Source organism: Bicyclus anynana, chromosome 14 (genome assembly GCF_947172395.1).
Source record: "Bicyclus anynana chromosome 14, ilBicAnyn1.1, whole genome shotgun sequence".
NCBI classification, from domain to species: Eukaryota; Metazoa; Arthropoda; class Insecta; order Lepidoptera; family Nymphalidae; genus Bicyclus; species Bicyclus anynana.
The window spans coordinates 5,756,741-5,773,441 of record NC_069096.1 but is presented as its reverse complement, the minus strand read 5'-3'; the positions used below and the strand labels follow the sequence as shown (position 1 = coordinate 5,773,441).

Genomic DNA, 16,701 nt, shown 5'->3' with positions numbered 1-16,701 from the left:
AACGTCATCAATCCGCCATTATTACCCATATTAGTGTTGCATTTCTTAAGAGAGAATGAATATTATTTCGAAAGTATTAAAGTTAAGTCGTAGATTTGTATAATAAAAATTGTTAAAAAAAATATTTTCTTTTATTTCCGCTAGGGTATAATGACTGATTCTGGGCTTTACTAATTATTGATATCAGTGGTGAAATCAGATCTTAACTTGATCTACTAGATCCAATTGTTATTAACCTTCTACCCTGAAGTGACTAGATTTTTTTTATATAATTTGTATTTCAGATTACTATATAGTGGTTGAAGTGGACTCATACGGCCACTACTTCCGCAAGGCCAAGTCGAAGCTGGTCTGCCGCAGCGCACAGCCGCGCTGGAACGAGAGCTTCACACTCGACCTCGAGGGCTCGCAGAACTTGCGGCTGCTGTTGTACGAAGACGCGGCGCGGCCCGTGTTGAGAGGGAAGTGTACGCTTAAGGTACTTATTAAATATTATGAAGCGCTAGCAGACGCCCGTGACTGTAATAAAAAGTTACGACATAAGCTATGGTACTATTTAGGCAACTTTATCTTATAATTCAGACTAATTACCTTTGGAGTTTGGACTTGTATCACACTCAAATTCACCAACTAAATTGTTTTTCGTTTTTTGAGGCGGACGAGATAAACTCACTATCGAAAATATTTAACACCAATAAATATATCCTGTGTCCTTACACTACACACAACTGTAAAATAAATCGTAATACACACACAAGTAATTTTAACACAATGAAACTTTGATTCTATAGACGCAGTTTGTATAAACACGTTAGATCATGATCATATACTTTCACAGAGGGATAACGCTTTGCGAGACAGGTCCTATGACACCTGGTCTGAGAATAATAACGATAATATTATCGCGTATGTGTGCTACTAGTCTATCGCTCTTTTGGTTAAGTGATTGGCTTCTTTGATACGCAGTTATCGCGTGATTGGGTGGGCGACAGCGTGTCGCGCACGGTGTGCGTGGGCGGCGGCTCGTTGCCGCTGCGCGTGCGCGTGCTGCCGCCCGAGCGCTCGGCGAGACACGTGCCCAGCGCCAAGCCCGGCGCGCTGTTCGGTGCCAAGATCACGCATGTCGCCAAGTGAGTGATACCTACAGCTGTCGCGCGACTGGTGGACGACAGCGTGTTCATTATTCAAAATACACTCTAGTTTTAAAAACCATTATGCAACCGTTTCATAATCTACTATTATATTATTGATTTTAGGGTTCCGAACGTACGTAATACAAAAACGGAACCCTTATAATCCGCCTCGCGCACATTTTAAGGTCTGTCTGTTTTCCCCTAATGTTCTGGACCAATCCAAATGAATTTGGTACACATATCAATTCTTGTGACCCAAATACAGGTATTGTGAATAGATAAAATTTGAATATGGGGGACACTTATGGGGGGTAAGATGGAAAGCTAAAAAAAAAAAAAACTTTTACTAACTTCATCGTGTGATACATCAAATGAATGGTCTTGATAAGAGGATTTCAAAAATATTTTTTTGGAATTTAAAAAAATTTACTTCTACTCGCATTTGTCTGGTTTTTTATAAATAAAATATAATTTCCAGACGTGAGAAACGCACCATCCCGTTCATAATAAGCGCGTGCGTGCGCGAGGTGGAGCGGCGCGGCATCGGCGAGGTGGGCATCTACAGAGTGTCCGGCAGCGCGTCCGACCTCAACCGCCTCAAGAAGAGCTTCGAGACCAGTAAGTATACATAATATGTTCTTATATACAGCCTCCCTTATGGTTCAATAACTTTGTGTGACAGAGCTAGTCCGTAATAGTACTACCGCCATTTTTGTTTGTACCAAACAACATTGTTGTGTATCAGTTACGATTATGTACATATTAGTTGCGATTTTTCTGTTTATATCAGAATAATCGCAACTTTTGCAATAAACCTAGGAGGCAGAATTTCGCACTTATCTGACCTATGTGTATATTGTAAACACAGCCCGAAATATAGTTACAATCCATAAACCGTAGCGTCCAGTTATCCACGCCTTTGCTAATGTCATAGGAGTTTTACAATTAACTCCTTACTAGATCTACCTACTTAAATCTCGGATTTTGTTGATTTAGAAACTTACACAATTAAAGAGTTGTAGTTTTTAAAGTGAAACTTCTTTACGCGTGCTTGAGTTAGGGAGTAAGCTGTGAATGCGTTACGAAAAGTGTGATTGAAATGACATACCGTTAGTTAAAAACGCGCCATCTGTAGCAAAACAGCTGAACTACGACACAACTCGAATAAACACAGGGCTAAAGTAGCTTGTGAAGTAAATCCGATACGAAAGATGGCGCTATTAACTGTTTATTTTCAAGTTTCTCTTTCGTGTATTATTTTATTTTTGAAAGAAATTTTACTTCAGTCGTTCTCGTCTAAAGGAAACTGTTTTTTTTTTTTTTAATTTTAGATGCCTATGAAGCAGAGCAGCTGTTAAAGGAGGTCGACGTTCACTCTGTCACTGGAGTTTTGAAACTGTACTTACGTGAACTGCCCGAAGCGTTGTTCACCGACGCGCTGTACCCAGAGCTACTGCGTGCGTGGGGCACGTCGCACGTATGTATCGTTATCAGGCTATTTTAATGACGTCTTTCACTTCCTATAAAACAAGTAAGCAGCACTGATTTAAATAGGACCCAGTTAAGGTGCCGCCATGTACACTGTTCAACATCCTATATAAACTATTCTAAAATAAGTATACTAAATTAAAATTATAAGGTACATTGATTAAAAAAGAAACAGAAAAATAAAACATAAACAATGAAAAAATAAACAAATATAAATCACCTGCAATATAGTCATGTATATTTATTTTTAATTGAAAATTAGACCCACCATGTGGCCACAGTGAATAAAAAACATAGATACGTTATCAACCCATATACGGCTCACTGCTGAGCTCGAGTCTCCTCTCAGAATGAGAGGGGTTAGGCCAATAGTCCACCACGCTGGCCCAATGCGGATTGGCAGACTTCACACACGCAGAGAATTAAGAAATTCTCTGGTATGCAGGTTTCCTCACGATGTTTTCCTTAACCGTTTGAGACACGTGATATTTAATTTCTTAAAATGCACACAACTGAAAAGTTGGAGTTGCTTGCCCCGTACCGGATTCGAACCCACACCCTCCGTCAGAGGTCATATCCACTGGGCTATCACAACTCTCAAAAAAAAAACATAGATAAATAATTAATATAAATCACTAGCGGACGCCCGCGACTTCGTCCGCGTAAAAATTGATGTAAACTTCTCTACCTCTACCTTATCCTGCTCGTAAACCTACCCAACCCTACCCTACCCTACCCCTACCTTACTCCTACCCTACCGCTAACGCTAACCCTTCCTTCCCCCCACCTTACCCTACCCTAACCCTACCCGTAACCTATCCATACCCTATCCTACCCTACCCCTAATCTACCCCTACCCTACCCCTACCTTATTCCTACCCTACCGCTAACCCTAACCCTTCCCTACCCCTACCTTATCCCTACCCTAACCCTAACCTACCCGTACCCTATCCCTACCCTACCCTACCCCTATCCTACTCCTCCCCTACCCTATACGTTCCATATCCTTCCCCTACCTCTACCTTTCCCCTACCCTACACTACCCCTACCTTATCCGTACCCTACCCTACCCTACCCTACACTTTCCCTAAATTACCCCTACCCTACCTCTATCCTACCCCTTTCCTACCTCTATCCTATCCCTACCCTCAGCAAAATTGGTCCAGCCTTTTGTGCGTGGTGCAATGACAAAAAGACTATAATTTCCCAAGCGACTTCTATGCTAATACTATAAAGAGGTAAAGTTTGTGTGGTTGTCGGGGGTAATCTCTGGATCTACTGGACCGATTTGGAAAATTCTTTTACCAATAGAAAGCTACATTATTTGCGAGTGTCATAGGCTATGTTTGGTCCTCATATTCATACGGGAACGGGAACCACGTAATTGAAACCGCGGGGCGTCAAATAGCGGCATTTCTGCGACTTTCAGAAATTTTGTATTATCTCCGAAACTATATAACTAATTAACATACTGTAAAGGGCAAATCTTATCTCTATAATATCCTTGTGATTATTAAATAATTTATTTCGATAAGGATTTAAGTTTAGTTGTGTAAATAATGACGTAGACCTTAGTTTAAAATTTAAATAATTTATTAAAGTACTAAAGGTACTATATCTGCTAAAATATAAAAGATAGATATATGGTGTCGCGGACTTTTTTGTAGAACTTTTAAAGGTTCAAAAAGCCTCCATACATTTATTTCAGTTATACGCAATGGTTGAGGCAGCGCATGCGAATAAGTAAGTTTTTCGGTCTGACCTGTAAGAGAAAACCCGCGATATCTCAGTAGTTATATATGATATAAATATAAAATATAGCCTATAGCACTCCCCGATAACGTAGCATTCTATTGGTGAAAGAATTTTTAAAATCGGTCCAGTAGTTCCGAAGATTACCCCATTTCAAAAAATTGTTACAAACTTACAAACTTACAAACTTACAAACTTACAAACTTTACCTCTTTATAATATTAGTATAGATTAAGCAAACCAAGTCATTAAGTGTTTATATATCACTTTTTTTCCGCGTTTACGGCCTAGAAAATTACACGTCCATTACTTGTAAGCACATTCCATTATTATGTAAATTAATCTTATAATTGTATTGAATCAGTTAGTATATAAGACCTTAAGATATTTAATATAGTATGCCATTATAGTATAATATACAACCGTGAACTCCGTGTCGTTTCACTAATATCCAAACACGCAAGATTGGTCTTCCCAAAGACCAATACACCATGTTGCCAAAATGTCAGTTGGCGGGTATACGATAAAAATTATTTATACTTACAATTCTATTTCTAGGGTGGAGGAGCATCGGGAGACTCGGGTCCTGCGCACACGAGGCGACACGCACTACTCAAATGCTACGCACAACTGCCAGATCTCAATAAGAATTGTATCGACTTTCTACTTAATCATTTTGTCAAGTAAGTTTCAAGGCCATGATGCTGTAAATATTTTTTGTACCACTATTCAGAATCAATAGTTCCCGCGATTTTGTGAAAGACTAAAGTTTACGCGAGCAAAGTCGCGAGCGTTCGCTAGTAGGGTTCACCTTCGAGTTGTTTTATAGAAATTTTAATCACACAATTTTTATTGCATAGGGACAAACTGCACAAAATGGAAAACTTCTCAATTACAAGTTCGTATCGACCTCAGGGTAGGCAGTGCATTTATACATCTATGAAGTATACGCAACTGCATACTTCATAGTTATATATTAATTTTTATATATATTTTTTATTATTTATAAAATTATTATTAATTTTAATTATTATTATTATTTAATTTTTATATATAATAAGTAATATTTTCAAGGGGAATGGACAACAAATTTACTTAGATAAATAAAAAAAATCTTGTTAATTCTATTTTAATAATGAAATCATTACTTTACCAAAACAGTTTGCTTCAACGTTATACGACATTTAAATTCATCTTTAATTTATCCACAACGGGGACAAGCTAAGATCGTTGAGCCGGAGTTTTACGATGATATGTTTGTCCATTTTCTTGTTTGTTAAACTTGTTGGTAACAGAAAAATAATACAGCTTCAAATGTTTCTTCGCCACTTTGGTTCACCTGCGAACAATTTGCCCTAGAAGAGAGAGTGATAACAAATGTATTTTTCTTTATGAAACATACTTTTACTAAGCCACATATTTAACTAGATACTTAATTATACATCATATTATTATCTCCATATACTTTTATACGGGGGTATATCTGGGTTCCCTGGGCCGGTGGCCATTCCCCGTTTGTTTTTTAATAGCAATATTGTAACAGGGTGAACCAGCACGAAAGCGAGAACAAGATGTCGTTACACAACCTGGCGACGGTGTTCGGACCCACGCTGCTGCGGCCCAGCGCCCAGGGCGGCAAGCTGCGCGCCGACCAGCTGGCGGCCGGCACCGTGGACGCCATGGCGCAGGCCGGCATCCTCTACACGCTGCTGCAGCAGCGCCACCTCGCGCAGCAGCTGTCCGCGCACCGCCCGCACGCAGGCAACGCCCCGCAGCTATTGGACTGATCGTCCCCGACACCCCCAATACACTACTCGCGAACTTAATCGAACGATAGTGTAGACACTCAGACTAATTACATAAGGACCTGCCTCGCTAGAAGTTACCCTTCTACGATTGAAAATTCAATTCAATTTATTTATTTGCATTTTTTATTTATTGAGAAAAAATACAATCTGGAACTTAAGATAACTTATCCTAATAACTATACAAATCATGCCCACGTGGAATGGTGGCAAGAATACTGGCTGCATTTCCGCGCTCGACAGCCAGGCATCCTTTGCGCAAAAAATGAGCCAGGCCTTCTTTATTTGCAAATTGTATAGTTACATTAGCTGGTAGTGACAATAAATGTTGAAGTTCATTATATAATTCGCCATATACCTACTGGCATGCAAATTTCTTACTTAAACACTAGTTTTGTAATCAAAATTAATATAAAATTTTTAACACAACTATATTTATTTATGTAATTATAATCAAATTCAAAAGTATTCTTTATAGAGATTCAATGATCTAACGCGTTTTTAAAAACTGTTGTTATAAAATGTCCCTAGCTAAAAATGGCTGTTTGTGTATTTAAATGGCACAAAACAGTCAACTTCTAGTATACTAAAAAATAAAATTACTTTTCATTTGTGCGTAATTCGAAGTTTATTATATCAAATTTGTAATTAAAGCAATATCTAAAAAGAATCGATTCAGTCGGAACAAAACGTCATCAAATAATCAAACATTTTGTGCAAAGAGTCTAAGCAATTACACGTGTGTGTATTGCGAATTAAATGTATAGTGCGTGTAGTTTATCGACATAAAATATTACAGTGGTGTTGAAAATTTGAGTCAGTTTACTTCGTCCCCTTCAAAAAATTACATACATTTTTGTTGGCGAATTTGGGTGCGATACAGGTCCATAAGTAATTGGTCTGAGTTTAGATACAACTTCGTGGAACTTCCGATTGTTGTCGTTTTTTGACACAAGACAAATAACGCGATCCGAGGTTCGAACACGAAGCGCCTCGCTTCACTCTTCGGCTCATCTCAGGATTTCGTCGAAGCGTTGAAGCGAGTAGTGTATTTGAGGCTTAACATTGAACAATTTCAATTATTTCGTTTGGAGTTACGACTACCTCTCACGCACTGGCAACACATACGCAGCTTTTGGACTTATTATCCCTAATGTTGAACAAAAATTGCTTGTAAAAAGTAAATAAAGTTAATTAGTTACTTTACTATTGTGAAATCAAAAATTTTATTAATTTGTTTTGACATGCAGCTACAGCCATGCCTTAGCGGTCGGTATAGCCTATCTTAAATCTATAGTCATCTCATCTGCAACCTGACAATAAGAATTAAGAAAATACTAAAATATACTAAAGAAAAGCTGGAAATATTCTCGGTACAACAGCGTCATCTAACAATGTTTATTTTTGGTTTATACCTCCTTGACCTAACGGTCGGATTCAAATGCAGATTCAGATTTAAATTCAGATTTCAGATTTAAATGCATCATTGACTTTATTTGGTCTAAGAAGTTTGAGCAAGTTTTGATATTCTCAGGTGGTAAACAGGATATAACGATGCAGGTTTCTATATAGTAGAAGTTCCGATTTAGAAACGACCTTCACCCATCTGTTTAATGGATGAAAAGTGTTTTATATCAAATTTAGTTTGTAAAAAAATATATTACGAGTAGGTTGCCAAAAAATTTTCTGGCCAAACTATTATTAACCATTATTAACTATCATTAAAAGGCTAGGAGTTTTTGACTCAACCTACTCGCTATATATTTTTTAACATACTACTGATATAAAACACTTTTCCTTCATTAAACGGGTGAAGGTCGTTCTTAATTCGTTTAATACCACTTTTTGCTCGGGTGTACACTGTACAAGCCGAGCAAAAACTCACACTCCCCTCTCACATCCCCCTCCCCCCCCCCGCACCTCTTTCGCTTCCCTATGTCACCATACTGACCGCACTCCTGTACCGGTTGAGGACTCGGTAATGTCACTTGATAGCGCTGAAGTACTTTTACTTGGGCACTGCAGTTATTATTAATTTATGCTCAGGGATTGACCTAAAACATCGAACATTTTTTAGGTCTTTTTTTGGTATTGGAATTACAATTCTTATAGCCATAAATCGTAAAAAACTTATGTAAAAAAAATTATGCAATGTATTATGTAATTTACATTTTATTTATTGTGCATCTATATAGGTTAGGTTAAAACTTTTTGTATTTTTTATTTTAAAAGCTCAGTCACAAACTATCAAAGTATGTCTAAAATATTAAATCAGCAATCGAAAACTATTTGCAAAAAAAACTGTCTTCGCCATGAGACTTCCACAGTTGCCACTTAACTAGTATTATTTCCAGTCTATTAAACTGGTAATATTTATAATATAGTAATTTAGTGTTCATTTTTATAAGAAGAATGTTGATGTATTAATTTTTGTAACTGTATTGCGAAGCGGGCGCAAACTTTCGAGTGCGATTTTTATAAATTTTTTATATACAACATTGTATTACTATAAATACAATTTAGCATGCCTTATACATTTTGCAATCCATGTAGAAAAGCATTCCATATGAATAAAACAGACTGAATATTTGTTAGGAGTTATAATTTGCACAAACCTTAGCGAGTTAGTCTTAATTATTGGGTAATATCAATCTCATGAATTGCATATATTTTAAAAAGACATTAATGGAATTTTGTAAAACTTCATCTTGCTAGAGCACACGACAATACATTTCCATGTTGTTAAATGGTAAGAGTCATTACAGCCAACCTGAACCAGACCAGCACCAACTTGTCATTTAATGTCCACTCATTGGCAATCAGTGGTGTGCATATGCAGTGGGCTTTAAACTAGAGTAGGCATTATACATTTTTTTTTTATAAAAGAATATTTGCCATATCTTTTTTTTGCCAATTTGATCAATATTCCCATTTTTCCCCCTAACTACTCGGGAAAGACTGTATTAGGAGTGGGTACAACAATAGATTAACGGGGCAGGGATCGAACCACCACCCCTTGATGATGAGTCCGACCGCTCTTACCGTTGAGCTATTTAGGCTATTAAAAAAAAATTACAACTGTAAAATTCTCAGGCAGTGCAATTTTGCATCTATTAAATACACATCACTGTTTGCAATGACAGTCACAGTAAGGCAAGCATGCGAGCAGACTCGCAGGCACAGTTCGCGAACTAGGCGATTTGGTTAACTTTTGTATGTGAAATGCACTCTTCCAAAATGTCCGCAGGTAATATTAAGTAGGTTTGTATATTAAAATATTGTCATGTGGTCTTAGTAGCTTAATGTGTGATCATTAAAATCAACAAGTCCGTTGTATGGTATATTAAAACTTAAAATTATGATAAATATAACTTTTTATATAGGGTTTTTAAAATCTGACATTTCAGATAGTATATATTCGAATTGAAAATTTATATTTCTTTAAAACATTATTTGCATCATAAATTCAAGATTTTTTATAATATTCTGGGTCTTTAGCCAAGTTAACACATCTATTCTGTTTCTACAAACGCTGTCTATTCGAAAACTAAAATAAGTATGGGGATGACATTTGTTATAGGTCACATGATTAATAAATCAATCTGATATTTATTTCAATGCATTTTTAGTTTTCAAAGCGTTATTGTTTGTAATAGAATTTATGTGTATCTTGGATAAAGAAAAGACATTAGAACATTTGATCCATATTGCCATACAAAAATCATTCCAATAGTATGCCTCATACAAAGCAAACGACTATGGTTTTAATAAAGTCAAGTCATAACCCTTCCATACATCATTTACAAATGATAAATTGTTGTGAAGCCATTGCATTGATAAAAAAAAGACTTTGGTTTGATTGTGATTAAGACATTTTATTTGCAATTCCTTAAGTATTAAAAAGGGACCGAAAATGTAAAAAAAAATCTTTAGCTTAATACAATGGACTGATAATAATAACTTATAGATAACTTTTGTGTTATTTTCAAAAAATCTTAAAATTTAATAATCTATACTAATATTATAAAGAGGTAAAGTTTGTAAGTTTGTAAGTTTGTCACATTTTTTAAATGGGGTAATCTTCGGAACTACTGGTCCGATTTTAAAAATTCTTTCAACAGTAGAATGCTACATTATCGGGGAGTGCTATAGGCTATATTTTATATTGGTATCATATATTTTAGCCGAGTTATCACAGTTTTTGTCATATAGGTCGGACTGAAAATCCTCTTAAACAGACTTATTCGCATGCGCTGCCTTAACTATTGTGTAAAATTGAAATTAATGTACAGAGACTTTATGTATCTTTAAAAGTTCTACAAAAAAGTCCGCGACACCATATATCTATCTTCTATATATTAGCAGATATAGTACCTTTTGTGTTTTAAAAATTATTAATTTTATATACTTAGGTTTACGTCATTATTTATTCAACTAAACTTTAATCCTTATTAAAATAAATTATTTAATAATCACAAGGATATTATGGAGATAAGATTTGCCGTTTACAGTATGTTAATTACTTAAATAGTTTCGGATATATTACAAAATTTCTAAAAGACGCAGAAATTCCGCTATATGACGCCCGGCGCTGTCATTTACGTAGTTCCCGTTCCCGTGTGAATATGGGGATCAAACATAGCCTATGACACTCGCAAATAACGTAGCTTTCTATTGGTAAAACAATTTTCCAAATCGGTCCAGTAGATCCAGAGATTACCTCCTACAACCACACGAACTTTACCTCTTTATATTATTAGCATAGAAGTCTCTATTTCTCTTGGTCATACCACCACTCTCGAAGGACTGAACCGATTTTGCTAAGGGTAGGAGTAAGATAGAAAAGTTACAGGGTAGGGTAGGGTACAGGTAGGGAAGCGTAGGGGTAGTGTAGGGGTAGGGTAGGTTTAGGGCTGGGTTTAGGGTAGTGGTAGGGTAGGGGTAGAGGTAGGGTAGTGGTAGGGTAGAGGTACGGGTAGGATAGGGAAGTGGTAGGGAAGGGGTAGGATAGGCGTGAGATAGGGGTACGGGTGGGATAGGGGTAGGAAAGGGATAGGGTACGGGGAGGGTAGGGGTAGGATGGGAGTAGAGGTAGGATGGGGGTAGGGTGTAGGTAAGGTAGGGGTAGGTTTGGGGTAGGGTGGGGGTAGGGGTAGGGTAGGGTAGGGGTAGGGTAGATGTAGGAGTTGGGTAGGGTAGGGTTGGGGTAGTGGTAGGGTAGGGGTAGGGTAGGGTAGGGGTAGTAGTAAAGTTGACATCGAAATTTACGCGGACGAAGTCGCGGGCGTCCGCTAGTATTGTATAAAAAATGGAATGCATCAATTAAAATGTGTATAAAAAATTTAGTAATGCTATTATTGGACTGTATTAAATAATGCAGCATTTAAATTGCTAGTCGTGCATATTAAATATTTTAGAATTATAATTGTTTACCAGCAAATTTTTTGTCTAAACATATAAAAAAACTGATGCTAGTTTACAGATATTCTTAAGTGTTTCTACAAGTAGTATTTAATAATGTTAATTTAGTACTTAATAAGAAAACAAACTACCAAAAACAAAAGTTCTTGAACAAAGTTATGTTTCATTTAAAGTTATAATGATTTTGTTGATTTCATTAACACTATTACTTATATTCTGTTTAATTTGTTAATAATATATTTGTCACTTAGGATATAAAAATATCTTTATAATTAATTATAATATTATTACTTGTCTTATTCATATTTTCGTTCTCACCAAAGATCACTTCTTTAATGACATGCTTTTAATTATTATAATCACAAAACTATAATTTTACATGAAAGAAAGAATTGAAAGAATTGGATTTAACCATCTAGTATGTCTACACTAACATAATATAGTGGACGAGTTTGTTTGTTAAATTAAGCGCGTTAATCTCCAGAACTACAAGTTAGATTGACTAAAATATTTTTGTTTGTCACAGACAAACCGTAGCGTAGCAAGGCGTGGGCGAAGTGGACGGCCACAAAGCACCGGGCGATTACGCGAGGCCACAAAATTTACCACTAATAATATTAGTATAGATGATATTCTCTTTCAGCACATTTACATTTCTTCCACTATCATGCAAATATTATATTAATTGTATTATTGATACAGCCGTGATAGCCCAGTGGATATGACCTCTGCCTTCGATTTGGAGGACGTAGTTTCGAATCTGATCCGGGGCATGCACCTCCAACTTTTCAGTTATGTGCATTTTAAGAAAATAAATATCATGTGCCTCAAATGATGAAGGAAAACATCGTTTTTTTGTTTAATAGTGAGCTGAATATGGGTTGTTAATGATGATTATTGATATAAACGGCTTTAATTAATAAAACACTACATGTATCTAAAGGAAAATTTTTCGTTACTTTGATACTCATTCAAACAGAAAAGAACCATTTTGGGCAAATGAGAACCTGCTCTAGTTTTTCGTTGGTTAAAAAAGAGGTCTCGCAGATGCATCGTTGCCCACGCCTGGATTTGTACACGCTACGCCACTGCAGACAAATTTATGTTATATACAATGTAATATATAAACTATCTAGCAATATGCTGAACTTGCACCTCTCAGATAGCCCTAAATGATTTGAATGAATCTTGAAAGAATGATGATAAAGGAGGAGGTTCTATGTTTGTTTGTATATTTTTATTTTGCTCTAGCGGATGCCCATGACTTTGAACACATGCAAAAAAATGTTGAAAATGACGTCTTGATTCACTATATAATGATAAAACTGCATTCGGGTGGTGTTAAACTATGCAATCTTATAAACTACAGATCTAAGCATAAAACGGGGTGTGTCTACTTGATTGTACATTGCTATACTTCATACTAAAGTAACTATAAGAATATTTGCTAGATAATATTGACAGGAATTCTAAAGCGGATCATGTAAACGCTAGAGGTAGCACATAATATTCCCAATGATGGGAATTCCCAATGCTAGATAGTATAAGTACATGAATTACACACAAACTGAATGAATCCTACACAAAGCAAATCAACTATTATTTTGTTACATAATAATACTATTGTTATAATTCATATTTATTTTTAATCTAAACCCATTCACACTCTTTAAAAATAATGGTTAAGGGAGGTCACAGAAGTTTTTATTAGATTAGAATAAAATAGTTCACCAACAACATTTTTCTATATATGTATAATTGTGTTGTTTAATTATCATAAAAGTTTATGATTTAAGATTATTTATACAGTATGTTTTTGTATCTTAAAGCATTTTATTTGAATAGTAGTATATTGTAAAGGTAGGTATTAGTAATTAAATTCAAAATAATTGATTTTTTTGCTATTATTTTTAATTAAAATCAATGCATTTGTGTTGTATTATTAAGATTCTTATTTCAATTATTATTCTTTTGAAAGACTCTGCACTGTTAGATGAATTCTGCTACTTCTGATATTATTTAAATATTCATTTTGTTTAGTATGTAATAATATAAACATAAGTCCTAGAACCATTTCCCATGTGTAGAGCCACAACCCACATAATATGCTCTTAAGCCTTTTATAAAAATATATCACTTGGTAATGATTTTGTGCATCAACATTCATTTATCTATAATTTTCCAAGAACACTTTTTGTTTAGTTGTATTTAATTTTTGTATATAAATGATACTAAATGTAGTTATAAACCTTTCACAATAAAATGTATTTTTAATACACCTTTAAAAATTTTTTTATTAACCATACCTTAAATATGCCTCAAAAATAACTTATATTATTGTAATACTGTTTGTACACAAAAAATAAATTGAAATCAGAGGATGACTCAATAAAGTATATCCCTAATGAAATGGCTAATGCTAATAATGAAGCTAAAGATATTCTAAATGTAGACATTAGGAGTATACATAAACATATTACATAAAAAGTTGTTTTTATAAATGCATTCCTATATAATTCTTTTAGCTTATTATTATTAATACATTGTTCAGACCACAAGACATCATTAGGTTTACAAGATGTACAGTTTTTAGGGCCAGGACCTACACATGTGCTGCAAGTTTTATCACATGATTTACAGTCGTAAGAACCTTTTCTGTTTATACAAAAGTCACTGGATTTACAAACATAAGGTTCTGAACATTCATTTATGTCAACACATACACCAAACTCCTTACTCCAACCAGTAGCACACTCGTCACACGCATCAGGTCCATCACTGTGGCAACCATTGCATGCCTCATTGCATGGTTTACAAATATTCATGCTACTGTAAAAGTTTTTAGCACATACATCACAATGATCTCCTGCATAACCTTTTTTGCATATGCATTTACCACTGCCTTTTCGAGTGCCATCACCGTCACAATTGCCCATTCCTCCACATATTTCATTGTTGCTATCAAGGGGACAAGGGTTGCATGCTTCACCAAAATGATAAGGAGGGCAACAGTATTGAAGGTTTTCAATGCACAGCCAACTATATAAATCAGATTCATCATAGTTTTCATTGATCCACCACTTCTCTAAAACCACTTCAACTTCTTCAGCAAGAGCATAACAGTGGTCTTTGTGAGTCTTTAGTTCAGAACAGAGGCCTTCTTGTATTTCAACGAGTCTCATTTCGCTCCTCGCGTATGATTTTAATTTCGCCTCTTCCCAAGCCGCATCACCACCTTCATGTTTACCTCGGGAAGTTTTATCAATCCAAGTTTTGAAAGAATCCGTTAAAACTTTACAGCGTTGGCACTCATTTAATTTGTTAGACCTTTTAGAGCCTAGAGGCCATTTCTGACCCAAAGTTATTTGCTCCCTAAGTGTCAACACGATGGAGAAAATAAGCAACTTTGATATAATATTAATAGCCATATCAAAACACTTGTACTTCCAAAATCCAAACCAAAAGTACTTTTTAAATCAGCTGCCGCGTACTATCAATCTGTTGAAAAGTGTAATAACAGTTGAATGTATGTATTAAATTGTAATGATGTAAACTATGTATTTAAATAATTAAATCCTATTTTGTATTTATTTCTTGATTCATCAAAATTCAAAATTCATCCAAATTTCAAATCAATATGTTTTTGACATTGACATAATGACAATTGACAATTAATCAATGACAAGTAATTTTTTTTAATTACTTGTCATTGATTTTTTTTAATTTTCATTGCAGTCCTGAATACTAGACTAAGTATTTTAGTTTCAATAAAAAAAGTCCCTCTAAATCTAAACGCCTCTTGATAAATATTTTATTCACTCCCATAGAGTAATCGTCCAAGTCTGCTCCGTAATTTGCAACGCTCGCAAGCAAGCAGCAAGTAGAAATGAAATGGGGAAAAATGTGGTCGTGAGCATGATCATTGTGATGGCTTAGTGGAACATCGTCATAAATAAATCTTTGCAGTAGTCTATGAAAACAAAATATGAAAAAGTATCTAGGGTATCAAAGAAAAAATCTTTGACAATATAGATAGTAAAATGTCTACTCTTACAGTGGAATTCATAGTCGTGAAGTGAACAATCCCCCACAAACCAATATTCAGTATTCACCCAGGGGCTGACTATTGAATCATCCTTCATTGCATTTCATAAACAAACAACTGGAGAGCCCCTAGGTGACTGGAGTTTCAAGCAAATGTTGTCTATGATTTTACATTAGATCTTTGAAAATTCTGTGACAGAACCACAGAGAGACGTATTTTGTTAATTCTTTGACATTTTACAAATTATTTGAGTTTCTAATATTTTCATTTACTTTTTGTTTTTATTTATCATAGTAAAATTTAATTCGTTCAAGAGTACAATAGATCAATTTTATCAAAAAGTTTATTTCTCACAAGAAGGAGTTGTTAGAAAAATATTGAAGATATGTGGACGAACATGATCATAATCAAAATTATCAGCCGATGGACGTCCACTGCAGGACATAGCCGTCTTGCATGGACTTTCAAACACAACGGTCTCGAGCCGCCAGCGTCCAGCGGCTCCCTGCAACCCGCTTGATGCCCTCGGTCCACCTAGTGGGGGTTCGACCAACACTGCGATTTCATCGGCTCTTCGAACTATGTGGCCTGCCCATTGCCACTTCAGCTTCACGACTCGCTGTGCTACCTATGTCAGTGACTTTGGTTTGTCTGCGGATCTCCTCATTTGTGAAACGATCACGCAGAGAAATCCCAAGCATACTATTTACTATATAAGTAGTTTAATATTTCATACTTTTGTAATGTGGAATCCTACTTGAAATAAAAAAATTATTGTCAGAGGAAATTTGTTTATTTTACTCAAAACCACCTATAATTACCTGAAATAATTACAAGTAGGTGCTATTATGCTGTATTTATTTACAATTTATAGTAAGTGCAGTAAATAAATATAAGTGTAGCTTATCATTAGGATTAGTGGTAAAATTGCATTTCACAAAGCTCTAGATCACATAATGTTATATATTTAGGAGGTAGGCTTGGCCCGGTAATGGGCTGATAATAATGAACCACACAGTACTTATTGCAATTCTAAAATCAAACCTATATCCTTTTG

At 35.4% G+C, this 16,701-nt stretch overlaps 2 protein-coding genes across 4 annotated transcripts in view; one reads left to right on the top strand and one right to left on the bottom strand.

Annotated features, from left to right (window-relative positions):
• Positions 1–13,887, top strand: part of LOC112046187 (active breakpoint cluster region-related protein) — a 36,838-nt gene extending 22,951 nt beyond the window's left edge. For all 3 annotated transcript variants that reach the window (XM_024082734.2, XM_024082735.2, XM_024082733.2), the window contains exons 16-21: positions 285–478; positions 967–1,130; positions 1,612–1,751; positions 2,465–2,610; positions 4,932–5,056; positions 5,917–13,887. In XM_024082734.2, coding sequence (XP_023938502.1) covers positions 285–478; positions 967–1,130; positions 1,612–1,751; positions 2,465–2,610; positions 4,932–5,056; positions 5,917–6,160 — 1,013 coding nt within the window. In that variant the 3' untranslated portion in view covers positions 6,161–13,887. The remainder of the gene's footprint in view (positions 1–284; positions 479–966; positions 1,131–1,611; positions 1,752–2,464; positions 2,611–4,931; positions 5,057–5,916) is intronic.
• On the bottom strand, positions 12,811–15,261 carry LOC112046197 (cysteine-rich with EGF-like domain protein 2). The gene has a single exon (XM_024082749.2). The coding sequence runs from the start codon at positions 15,025–15,027 to the stop codon at positions 13,918–13,920; it is 1,110 nt and encodes a 369-aa protein (XP_023938517.2). The 5' UTR covers positions 15,028–15,261; the 3' UTR covers positions 12,811–13,917.
• Positions 15,262–16,701: the final 1,440 nt, after the last annotated feature.